This window comes from Xenopus laevis, chromosome 7L, assembly GCF_017654675.1.
Source record: "Xenopus laevis strain J_2021 chromosome 7L, Xenopus_laevis_v10.1, whole genome shotgun sequence".
Classification (NCBI taxonomy): domain Eukaryota; kingdom Metazoa; phylum Chordata; class Amphibia; order Anura; family Pipidae; genus Xenopus; species Xenopus laevis.
In genome coordinates this window covers 57244447-57258219 of record NC_054383.1, presented here as the reverse complement: position 1 = coordinate 57258219, position 13773 = coordinate 57244447, and the positions used below count along the sequence as shown (strand labels likewise).

At 37.8% G+C, this 13773-nt stretch overlaps 1 protein-coding gene across 4 annotated transcripts in view; it reads left to right on the top strand.

The window, feature by feature from the left end:
* The window catches only part of lrmda.L (leucine rich melanocyte differentiation associated L homeolog), a 991211-nt gene that overhangs the window by 594667 nt on the left and 382771 nt on the right, over positions 1–13773 (top strand). For 3 of the 4 annotated variants that reach the window (XM_041568595.1, XM_041568594.1, NM_001096630.1), the window contains 2 exons: positions 231–370; positions 8936–9062. In XM_041568595.1, coding sequence (XP_041424529.1) covers positions 231–370; positions 8936–9062 — 267 coding nt within the window. The remainder of the gene's footprint in view (positions 1–230; positions 371–8935; positions 9063–13773) is intronic. The other variant, XM_041568596.1, reaches the window with a different exon arrangement.

Genomic DNA, 13773 nt, shown 5'->3' with positions numbered 1-13773 from the left:
CTGGGGGAAAAAGGGAATCAATTAGAATCTAAGTGGACACTATAAACTACAGAGTGCCCTGCATCCACTCAGTCACTGCCATGCTGACAGGCTTAAAGTAGAGAATGTAGAATGTAATAAAATACCCTGGGGTCCCTTAGCTTAGCATCACCCAAATATAAAATTTGACTAGAGCTTATCGAAGATATAACTTCAAAAACTGTGCTCCTTTTATCCTTAATCTGTTATACCTGACAGATTTGGAATCTCTCTTAAATACACTGGCTTCAGTCGCTCCTGTTCTAGAATATCTCAGCTTGCTGGGGAACCAAGCATGTCCTAATGAGCTAGTGAGCCCAGAGAAAGATGAAGATGATTATCAGAGATACAGGTAAGCATAATAAATACAATTTTCATTACAAATGTATAACATGCCACAATTTTTCTGTGGAACATATTTACACTTATTAACCCTGCAGCAGCTTCTTCCTCTATTTTATTGAGTTTTTTTCCCAATCAGATTGATTCAAGTTATTTTAATGATAAATAAGGCAAAATTGTGGATGGAAGTTTGGTCGAAACTTTGTTTAATAACAAAATGTGGATACATTTGGATTTTAGTAAATAACCCCCTAAATCTCCAGAGCTCTGGTTGGAATGGCATATATAACTTCTTCTGAAGCTCTGTATACAAGGAAAATTGTGTAAAATGCTTAGTACATAGTGAAGCTAGGTGCCAGCAACTTTTCTGCTCTTTATATTCTTCTTTTGGCAAGTACTGAATTTCCCAGACTAAAAGGCTAGAAAAGACAAAATCTGTCATCTGCCATCCTGCTACGTCCTCTCAGTATGTGAGGCTGAGTCCTCCTTTCAACTTGTGCTATGACCTATACCTAGGCAGTGATGTTTACAAGCTTGGCTTTGTTTCTGCTGTGGCCATTGTTACTGCTGCTCCCCTTGGATAGCAACTTTCATCTAATCATTAATATTTGTGTTGAGTACTCACCCTTCTTTGTCTCTTTAGTATTTGTAAAGACTTGCCATGGTGGTCTAGCGGGCCGGCGATGACGCGCGCTGCAGGAGGCTTCCTCTTTATAGCACCGGTTCTCCCATTGCACTTGAGCCGTGCACTTCCGGGTTTTCACTCGCAGTGCGCATGTCATCGTCATGTTGGGTGGCGTGAAATTCGAATATTTAAAGGGGCTGTGAGCCCAAACTTATTGCTCATTGTTAGGTCTAACTTATTTAGTTCCTCGAAGGGATTTTGTCTGTTGTATTCCGGTATTGATCCCTGCCTGTCTGACTCTGATGAATTCTGTCAATCCTGACCATTCTGTGAACTCTGCCTGTATTGACCTGGTCTGTCTGACTATCCTTGAACTCTGCCTGCAATGACCCCGGCCTGCCTAAATATTCTTGAACTCTGCCGGTTCCAACCCCGGCCTGCCTGACCATGCTTTTCGTCAACTCATTGAAGCTGTGGTTGCCTTCCTTCCTATCGTTGGTAATGAACGTGCCCCTTTGCTTGTTCAGAACACTTGCTTTGCTCGTCTCAAGTTAAGACTTGGCAGCATCTAAGGAGGAAGATTGAGCCATGCCCAGAAGCTTGGCACTTTAATTTAGGGAGCCATATGTGACAGTATTTCTTATATATTTTTTGTCTGCTGATCATCTCTGTGAACCGTTTTTCAAAATATGTTTATGAACTCAAGTCTTTTCTGCCCAGCAAACATTGTACAGGTATGGGACCTGTTATCCAGAAAGCTTGGGACCTGGGGTTTTCTGGATAATGGATCTTTCTGTAATTTTCTACTAGAAAATCATGCATTAAACATTAAATAAACCCAACAGGCCTGTTTTGTCCCCAATAAGGATTAATTATATATTAATTTGGATTAAGTACATTAAGGGGCAGATTTATCAAGGGTCGAAGTGAATTCGAGGGAATTTTCGAAGTAAAAAAATTCGATATTCGAAGTAACTTTTTGGATACTTCGACCATCAAATAGGATACTACGACTTCGAATTTACTTCAAATTCGATTTGAAGTAAAATACTTTGAATATTCGACCATTCGATAATCGAAGTACTGACTCTTTAAAAAAACTTTGACTTCAATACTTCGCCAAATAAAACCTGCTGAAGTGCTATGTTAGCCTATGGGGACTTTTTACAGCATTGTTCTAAGTTTTTTGAAGTCAAAGTAAAATCGTTTGATCGTACGTTAAAAGAGTTCGAATCGTTCGAACGATTTTACTTCGACCGCAGAATACACAAATTCAATGAAAAAAGTTCTAATTCGATATTCAAAGTATTTTAATTCAATGGTCGAATTTCGAAGTATTTTTTACCCTTGATAAATCTGCTCCTAAGTACTGTTTTATTATTACAAAGAAAAAGAAAATACTTTTTAAAAATTTGGATCATTTTGATAAAATGGAGTTTATGGCAGACGGCCTTTCCTTAATTTGGAGCTTTCTGGATAATGGGTTTCTGGATAATGGATCCCATGCCTGACTGTATTGTATGCTAGTAGAGGCTGCCTTTTCAAGGTTTTTATCTTGACAGAAGATTTCAGCTTACATATGGCTTTAGAAACTGAGAAGTAGATAAATGATAAAAAGTGATGCGGTATAAGTGTTATGAGAAGAGAATGCTAAAGTTGTGGATGATAAATCTTCCAATGTGGTTAAAGATAAAGGCTAAATATCAGTAACAAGTGGTATGGTATAGGTGGTATGGAAAAGGTTAACATGGTGGGTAACAAGTGGTATGGTAAAAAACTAGCACTAAAAAGTGCTACTGTATAGATGTGTGAGTAGATTTGCACCACTTATAAAGGCTATAAATAGGCTAGGAATAAAATAGGTTAGAAATAAAATGAAAAAATATAGTGATGGGAGCCTTGTTTTAGTTGGATACTCACCTTGCAGTTAAGCCTTTGTTAATTTATAAGACGTAGATTTAATTTATGTGAAACATCAGTGCTGTGTACTTATAGCTTGTGCTGCCTAGTCTTTGGTCTGTATGGTAAAAGCGAAAATTACTGGCAAGCACTCATGGGGTAAAATCATTCAAGTTTATTTCAGCAGATTAAAAACATTGCAGTCTGACGTGTTTTGTATCAAAAATACTTAGTCATAGGTATATGGTAAAAGCACCAATGTTACCAGTAGCAGAGATGAAAATAGCAAAATAGCTTTTGCTTTAAAGTTGCTGAAACTAGATGGGTAAGGTTAATTATAACAGTAGGCATGGCTTATAATTGTTTGAGTGACTTATTTTAGCATGTCACATATAGAATACCTCCATTTTTTTCACCCAAATTCAAGCACTGATTAACACATATTTATAAAGTGCCAACACATTAAAGCACTGTACAGTAGAAGGGTATTTACATCAAGCATACAAGTCACATGCAAAAACGTAATGATACAGGAGGTAAAGAGGACCCTGCTAAACAGTGCCTCCATCAGGGATGTACAATGGTACTCCAGTCAGGGGTCTCATGGCAGAGGGGGACTTAAAAAGTCACAAAAGAAATGGGGCATGTCGTGGTCGTGGACAGGGTTTGGGCAATACTGGATACTGAAGTATGGCCAGGCAGGTTAGGGGTGTGGTCAATCATGTCTGGGGAATTTTATATTTTATTTGGGCTCCATTCTACTTGTAGGAAGAGTTCACTGACCAAGAGTCCCAGGTGACCAATAGGCTAATAAATAGGGTTGCCACCTTTCGAAACAGTGGAGACTGGGCAGGGGGGGGCAATAAATGCTAGTTAGATCCAGACACTTAATTCATATGCAACACTTGCTTAGTAGCTCCCACACACGCTTTGTGGTCACAGACTTAATGGTTTAAAACCAAAGAACACAAAACCTGGTCAGAATTTAACCCCCCCTTAATTAGCAGGCAGAGGGAAAGAGAGAGAAAATGCTGTCTGCTACCAGCAGTAAAATAACAACCCCTCATTAACTTTTTTAAAAAAATTCCCCTTAGAAACTATCTCATGCTAAAACACAAAAAGAAAATAAATGCACTAAATGTATCTACCAGTTTACCCCAAACAGAGGAAAGAAAAAGCTGTTTGTCTCAGTCAGATAACTCTCAGAACACAGAGCAGTCAGTTATTTGCACATACTCCCTCCTTGCACCCAGCACGCACAGCAAACACCAACGCCTTAAGGTTTTTCTTTTTAATAGTAAACATTTTTATTATTTTCTGTTAACAGGGAAGGGGGTAAAGAAGAAAAGAGGGGAGGGGGGGGAAGGGGTACAGTGGTATCCAGAAAACGCCTTAAGGTTTTTAATGCTGCTTAACACTTAATTCACATGCAACACTTAGATCACATGCAACATTCATTTATCAGCTCCCACACTTACTTTGCGGTTAGACTTAAAGGTTTCAAACCGAACACCAGCTTAAAGTTTCAGAATCTTAATAACAGTAATGATAATAATAACCCACAGGGGGTCGCCATTTTGGATTTTGTTAAGTATCAGTGTGAGTGTCAATAACATTTACATCTGTTGAGAAGTTAAACGTAGACGTCATCACGTGTCATCAAACCAAAAATTACATTTGCATGTCATAGAAGCTAATGCAACAGGGGTGATTATTACATTTTGATGCAAAATGCATTCATTTTTGAGCTGCCATGTAAAACAATCTAAAATGAATTGTAGTCTTATAACTTATTTTATTTTATATATGGAGTATATCGTGAGTCAGTCCATAAGCTCATAGCCCAGAATATGTGCTGTGAATCAGCAGAAAAGAAGGGGTTCATCTTTGGAGGCACAGATCTTCACTGTTAAATGGTTATGCTTGCTTTGGGCTGGTATAAAAGCCCAAAATATAATGTGCAGCACCTATAGCCTATGTCTTTGTTAAACTTTAGTTCTACATAGTAACATAGTAAGTAAGGTTGAAAAAAGACACATGTCCATCGAGTTCAACCTTTTTTTTTTTTTTTATTAACCTCCTATCTGCCAGTTGATCCAGAGGAAGGCAAAAAACCCATCTGAAGCCTCTCCAATTTGCCTTAGAGGGGGAAAAATTCCTTCCTGACTCCAAAATGGCAATCGGACTAGTCCCTGGATCAACTTGGACTATGAGCTATTTCCCATAACCCTGTATTCCCTTACTTGCTAAAAAGCTATCCAACCCCTTCTTAAAGCTATCTAATGTATCGGCCTGCACAACTGATTCAGGGAGAGAATTCCACATCTTCACAGCTCTCACTGTAAAAAACCCCTTCCAAATATTTAGGCGGAACCTCTTTTCTTCTAATCGGAATGGGTGACCTCGTGTCAGCTGGAAAGACCTACTGGTAAATAAAGCATTAGAGAGATTATTATATGATCCCCTTATATATTTATACATAGTCATCATATCACCCCTTAAGCGCCTATTCTCCAGCGTGAACACCCCCAATTTGGCCAGTCTTTCCTCATAGCTAAGATTTTCAATACCTTTTACCAGCTTAGTTGCCCTTCTCTGTACCCTCTCTAATACAATAGTGTCCTGTTTGAGTGATGGAGACCAAAACTGTACGGCATATTCTAGATGGGGCCTTACAAGTGCTCTATACAGTGAAAGAATGAACCCCTCCTCCCTTGACTCTATGCCCCTTTTAATACAGCTCAAGACCTTATTTGCCCTTGATGCTGCTGACTGGCATTGCTTGCTACAGCCAAGTTTATCATCTACAAGGACTCCAAGGTCCTTTTCCATAATGGATTTGCCTAGTGCAGTCCCATAGTGTAAGTGGCAAAAGGTATAAGTGGCTTGGATATTTTTACATCCCAGGTGCATGACTTTACATTTATCAACATTGAATCTCATTTGCCACTTAGCTGCCCAGATTGCCAGTTTGTAAAGATCATGTTGCAAGGATGCCACATCCTGGATGGAATTAATTGGGCTGGATAATTTTGTGTCATCTGCAAACACTGATACATTACTTACAACACCCTCCCCTAAGTCATTAATGAACAAGTTAAATAAAAGTGGACCCAATACTGAGCCCTGGGGGACCCCACTAAGAACCTTACTACAAGTAGAGAATGTCCCATTAACAACCACCCTCTGTACCCGATCCTGTAGCCAGTTTCCTATCCACGTGCAAACGACTTCATTAAGCCCAACAGACCTTAGTTTAGAAAGCAGTCATTTGTGGGGCACAGTATCAAACGCTTTCGCAAAATCCAAATATATCACATCTACTGCCCCCCCACTGTCCAGAATCTTACTTACTACATCATAAAATGCAATCAAATTCGTCTGACATGACCTATCCTTCATAAAGCCATGCTGATTGTTGCTCATAATGCCATTAATAAGGACAAAATTTTGAATGTGATCCCTTAACAAGCCTTCAAATAATTTGCCCACCACAGATGTCAAGCTTACTGACCTATAATTGCCAGGCTGAGATCGTAATCCCTTTTTAAATATTGGAATAACATCAGCTTTTTTCCAATCCATAGGCACCATACCAGATGACAGTGAATCTGAGAAAATCAGAAATAAGGGCTGATCTAAAACTGAACTTAGCTCTCTGAGAACCCGGGGGTGTATGCCACCAGGCCCTGGAGCCTTGTTTACATTAATTTGCATTAAAGCTTTTTGAATCATATCCTGAGTCAGCCACTGACTAGATTGAGCTGAACCATTTGTGCAGTTATTAAGTGAGCCTGTGAACCCAGACTCCTCTATTGTATACACTGAAGAAAAGAACTGATTTAACATTTGCCTTATCTGTATCTGTTACAACCATACTGGTACCATTATTTAATGGAGCAACACTCTCAACCTGCATCTTTTTACTATTAAATATTTAAAAAACTTTTTAGGGTTAGTTTCACCTCCACCGCAATTAACTCTTCATTTCTTTTCTTAGCCTTCCGGATTGCTGATTTACAACATTTATTACAGTGTTTATATTCATTAAATGCAGCTTCTGTCCCTACAGATTTGTAGTTTTTAAATGCCTTTCTCTTCTTTCCCATTAACTTCTTTACTTCTGTATTAAACCACACAGGATGATTCTGAGCTTCTACGTTTAGTCCTTAAGGGAATAAATTGAGAACAGTAATGATTTAATATCATTTTAAAGGACAACCATTTCTGTTCTATGTTTTTAGCTGAAAACCTAATGCCCCAATTAATGCTCTGTAGGGCAGCCCTCAAGGCACTAAAATTAGCTTTTCCAAAATTCATGGTTTTTGTTGCCCCAGTATATTTTTGTTTTTCGCACCAGACATTAAAAGATATAACATTATGGTCACTATTACCCAGACTCCTCTATTGTATACACTGAAGAAAAGAACTGATTTAACATTTGCCTTATCTGTATCTGTTACAACCATACTGGTACCATTATTTAATGGAGCAACACTCTCAACCTGCATCTTTTTACTATTAATATATTTAAAAAAACTTTTTAGGGTTAGTTTCACCTCCACCGCAATTAACTCTTCCTTTCTTTTCTTAGCCTTCCGGATTGCTGATTTACAACATTTATTACAGTGTTTATATTCATTAAATGCAGCTTCCGTCCCTACAGATTTGTAGTTTTTAAATGCCTTTCTCTTCTTTCCCATTAACTTCTTTACTTCTGTATTAAACCACACAGGATGATTCTTAGAGCTTCTACGTTTAGTCCTTAAGGGAATAAATTGAGAACAGTAATGATTTAATATCATTTTAAAGGACAACCATTTCTTTTCTGTGTTTTTAGCTGAAAACCTAATGCCCCAATTAATGCTCTGTAGGGCAGCCCTCAAGGCACTAAAATTAGCTTTTCCAAAATTCATGGTCTTTGTTGCCCCAATATATTTTTGTTTTTTTTTGCACCAGACATTAAAAGATATAACATTGTGGTCACTATTACCCAGGGGTTCAATGACTTGCACATTTGCTATAAGTTCTGGGTCATTTGAGATCTAGTAGAATAGCATTTTTTCTGGTAGGCTCCTCAACAACCTGTGCTAAAAAATTGTTGTGCAATAAGTTTATAAACTTGTTCCCATTAACTGATCTGGCAGTACCGTTGCTCCAGTCAATATCTGGGTAATTAAAATCCCCCATTATCATTACTTTACCTAAACTAGCAGCCTTTTCTATTTGCATTAGGAGCTTTGTCTCTTCCTCCTCACTTACATTAGGGGGTCTATAGCATACTCCTACAATTAATTTGCTGGATTCCTTACAATTGGTGAAGAACTCCACCCATACAACTTCTGCACCCTCATTTTCTAACATAACCTCCTCCTTTATATGAGCTTTTAAATCCTGCCTAACATACAGACATACCTCTCCTCCTTTTCTATTGCCTCTGTCCCTCCGAAACAAAGTATAGCCACTGATATTTACTGCCCAGTCATGCGACTCATTCAGCCATGTTTCGGCCACACCAATCACATCATATTTTCCTTCCAACACCAGCAGCTCCTGCTCTCCCATTTTACCAGTCAGACTTCTTGCATTTGTAAACATACATTTAATACTGGTACCATATTGAACATATGACATGTGGTCCTCCCTATCCTTAACAGTATCCCCAGCCAAATCTCCTCCCCCATTTTCCCTTTCTTTGCCCACTATCTCATCTAACCTGTCTTACACTGAATCTTTTACTGAACCCTAGCCCCCCACACCTAGTTTAAAATCTCCTCCAACCCTCTAGCCATCTTCTCTCCCAAAACAGCTGCACCATCATCATTGAGGTGCAGCCCATCTCTATCAAAGAGCCTGTAGCCGACTGAAAAATCAGCCCAGTTCTCCAAAAACCCAAAACCCTCCTCCCTACACCAATCTTTCAGCCACGCATTAATCTCCCTACGCTCCAGATGTCTCCTTAGTGACAGCAGGAGCTGTCATTTGAAAATGTATGCATTTTACTGTAAAAACATATGCACAACTATGGCATTTGTTCCTCTTCCCATGCAGGTATTTTGTTCTGAATAAACTTCCAAAACTAAAGTTTCTGGATGCCAGGAAAGTAACAAGGAAAGAGCAAGAAGTAGCAGTTTCAAGAGGAGCCTTTATGAAAATTGTTAAGCCAAAAGAAATACAGGTAAAGGTCTATAATTTATATGGATATCCAGAATCATGTCATTAGTAGAAATGCAGTTTAGGGAGGCAAACACCCTGTTTCATGTAAGTATACCAAGTTTGAAACTAATGCCTGAGGACCCACTTATTTATCTAAACAGTGAAATCACACATCACACATTGATGGGGCCAATTGAAACATGCTTTACCATGCAAAATCACCTGCTAAAACAGTTGCATAAGGGAATACTTTAGAGCCATATTTATGGCACAAGCTCTAAAGAAATAACCAAGGATGGAACTGGGAATGGTGTGGAATGCTTCTGGTTTGAGATTTGGACTGGGCAAAAAGCTACTATAAAAATTATAATTGGTGTATGCTACAAATTACTACAATTACTTGAGGCCCAACTACTATTACAAATGAAGGCTGCTTCACAACTAATTCAAGTTAATAATAAAGATGACTTCAGTTAGCCAGACATTGACTGGGGTAATGGGGGTTGCCAAGTCATAAAAAGCAGGTTTGTAAATATGCTTAATGACAACTTTTTATTTCAGCTAGTTCAAGGACCTTATAAGGCCAAAGTAATAGGAAGCATGGACATTTAAAGATATAAGGATAAGCTTACCGCTTTCCATATGGGGTCCGGGTGCTCAAGCTCCAAGCCCTTAGCAGGGGAAGAAAATGCATACAAAAAAAAAAAGTAGAGCTGGCACTATTCTGACACCCCAAACATATGATCAAGTTAAGTGAAGTCCAGGAGTCTCAAAATATTTGTAAAGTAGTACAAAAAACTTTATTTACATCTTGTATAAAAAATAAAAGCCTGACGCGTTTCGTGTCCCCACAGGACACTTAATCATAGGCTAACTGATAATTGATGCATACAAAGTATTTAAAGGAAAAAGAAAATCGCATGGGCGGAATCACAATTAGTTTACAAATGAGTGTATGTTACTGCCCCTAGTGGCTCATTATTTAAAATACATTTAAAGTATAGATAGTTGTTCTACCATAAATGTACATATGTTTTTTATACAAAAATAGTATGGCAATATATTTCTGAAATAAATATATATAAATACAAAAAATAAAGAATGTTTAAATGTCAAAATATGAAAAAATAAATAAATATGAAAAAGCAAACAGGGGTTATTTTATGTATTATAAGGTTAGATAAAGCAAGAGATGTCAAAGTCATAATTTAGACCCAATGGTTGTCCAGTTCCTAGGTGGAAAATCCATTTTGCTTCTTTTCTCAAAAGATCCAAAGTAACATTACCTCCACGAATATTAGGGGGCCCATTTACTTAGTTCGAGTGAAGGAATAGATTAAAAAAACTTTGAATTTCGAATGATTTTTTTGGTTGAAGTACTGTCTCTTAAAAAAAAACTTCGACCCCCTAGTTCGCCACCTAAAACCTACTGAAGTCTTTGTAACAATTTTCTGGTCGAAGAAAAATCGTTCGATTGATGGATTAAAATCCTTCGAATCGAACGATTCGAAGGATTTAATCGTTTGATCAAACGATTTTTCTTTCGATCGAACGAATTGCGGTAAATCCTTCGACTTCGATATTCGAAGTAAATCTGCCCCTAGGTGTTATTTTATCAATAGCAATTACACTTAATTATGACACATCTCTATTATTACACTCAGCAAAGTGTTTTGCTACTGGGGTTACACAGTTTTCTTTGGTGATGCTGGAAACATGTTCCCTAATTCTATCTTTCAGTTTTCGACCAGTCTGACCTACATATTGTTTCTGACATTTTTTGCATGTTAATAAATATATCACATTTTTTGTATTACAATTAATATAATGTCGTATTGTGTATTTCTTATTTTTGGTAGAAGAAGTAAAGTCTAGTGTTTTCTTCAGATATTTGCAGGTAATACACCTATTGGCCCCACATTTAAAACAACCTCTGGTTTGTAACCAAGTGTTGTGATGTATGCTAATACACATGACAAAGCTTCAGAATGATCTTTTTTTATTTTTTCTCTTGTTGTTTTTGGGTCAATTTCAACACTATCAGTCTTTACACTATATCTTTTAAACAGGTTTTTTCTATTTACTCTAGCCGCTCTTTTTAAAGCCCTATCTAGGAGACTTTTTTCATAGCCACGTTGTAATAATTTTATATAAAGATCATTGGATTTATTAAAAAAATCATTATCTTTTTTACAAATGCGACGTATGCGCAAATATTGGCTATATGGTATATTATCTGTTATGTGTTTGGGATGGCATGAATGGGCATTTAAGATCGTGTTGACTGAACATGGTTTTCTGTATATTGTAGTGACAACTGAATTATCTTCTATAAAGAGGGTAACATCCAAAAAATTTATCGAGGAAGTGTTCAATTCATTAGTGAATCTAAGGTTATAATCATTGTGATTAAGTTCAAAGAGAAAATTATCAAACAATTGTTGTGTACCTGACCATATTATTAGAATGTCATCAATGAAACGGCCATAGTATTGTATATATTGGGAAAATTGATTATCGTCCATGGCTGTTCCACAACATTGTAAATAATATTCGTCATTAAAAAGAAAAAAAGTTATGTGTAAGTAGGAAGTGAATTGCTTGTAGTAGAAAAGAAATAAAATTGGTGTTGTATGTGCTGTATTGATTCAAATGATATTCTATTGCTCTCAGGCCTAGATTATGTGGAATGCAAGAATACAGGGAAACTACATCAATAGATGCCCTTTTATAGGTGGTATCCCAATGGAATGTATTAAGAGCATGTATGAGATGACCACTATCTTTTAAATAGCTAGGTAGTCTAAAGACTAAAGGTTGCAAAAAATGGTCTATAAATTCACATAAATTCTCACCTAGAGAGCCAATCCCTGCTATGATTGGACGGCCAACTGGTGGTCTAGAGGGTTTGTGTGTTTTCGGAAGATAGTGAAAAATCACAGTTTTTGGATGTTCTACATTAAGAAAAATAGCCGTTGTATCATCTGTTATATTATATTCTAATGCATTAGATATTAAGATTTCCAATTCTTTTTTAAATTTTTCTGTTCTGTCCTCACTACATGTTACCCTGGGGTAGTGTGTAGCTTGACATGCAGCTAAACTCCTTCCTTCATTAACCCACTGACACAGGTTATTGAGCTTCAGTTTATTAACAAAGGGCAAGGTGTAAAACTAGAGAAGATAGAAAATGACAGTGCTTAGTAAGCTGTACAATATAACATAATATATTTAAATGCATAAACACTGTGTAGCATATGTTAACTAAAATGGGAGAGAGGCATCTGCATATAATATAAGGCCTAGATACCTAGGGAGAAACATATACTGTATAGCAGGGCCATGAGGTTGCTGCATATAAACAGATATAAACTTGCATATAAATGCACAAAACTATCTGCCTCTATAGATAGGCTTGGGCTATAAACAATACCTACCAACGATGCTACCATGAGGCTGTATGGGGTAGAATTGCTGCGGATAGTGACGAGCTAGCTGTGTACACTATGAAGATGGCAGCTACAGTGATCATTTCCTGGTATTACACAGGATCACATGGAAGGGGTATGGTGGCCTAGGAAAGACATTTCTATAGAAAAGGCATAACCATACAAATGAATGACAAGCTGATGCTATACAAACTATAAAACAATGCTGGGGGCATAAAACTCCCCGTTTGATATTGAAGAATATCATCCATTGTCAAGTTCTCTGGAAGAGAGTGGTAAGACCAGACCAGAATTTGGTCTGAGGTAAAGTTCAATCTCATGTTGCCTTGTGACCTTGACATCCACCTTTGAAAGTCTATTTGTGTCAACAAGTGGACCAAACTTCCACAGGACACTGTCCTTGGAGACAAATTGTTTGCCTTGAATGTGCTCAAGTCCTTTAGTAGATGTCTCCTGCTGTACATTGAGAATGACAATGTCTGTCACTTGCTTAAGCACATTTGGTGTCTTTGGACAGTAGTGCCAACCTTTGCAGTTGTTGGAGGTTGGAAAGAAATGTTTCTTAAAAAACTTTGCTACATGAAGTAAGCAGGTAATAGACTTGACTAGAGACTTCCAGGTGGAAAGTCTTTTGACTGAGGTGTTAGTGCAGAGTGCTGACACTTGGGGGCGAATCTCTGTGTCATATGTTGCCTCAACTAGTTTATACACATCACACTATAGAAGTGACTGCGCTCTGGGAGAGTGGTTTAATAGGCTTCTTCTATCTCAGTGTACACCCCCACCTCAGGTGTAGAGTAAATCAATTGAAATTGGAGTTACTGAGAGAAACAGCCAAGAATGCAGGCTTGCTGCTAATTGTGCTTTATTGCCACGACATGTTTCGGGCTCAAGGTCCTTTATCAAGCATAACACTTGATAAAGGGCCTTGAGCCCGAAACATGTCGTGTCAGTAAAGCACAATTAGCAGCAAGCCTGCATTCTTGGCTGTTTCTCTCAGTAACTCCAATTTCAATTAGCTCATACACATCGTCAGGGTGGTTCTGTTCAGAGGTATACAGGAATTTGGGTCCTCTAAACCAAGAGATTTGTTTTAAACAAGCTGCAGGTACAGCTCTTGTTGCATGATCTGCTGGGTTTTGTCCTGATGGTACATAGTGCCATTGTTTTGGGTGTGTTGATCTCCGTATACGCAGAATTCTGTTGCTGACATAGAAGCATCTGGTCTCATTGCAGATGTAGCCCAGCACTACCTTACTGTTTATGTAGAATTCAGCCTCACTT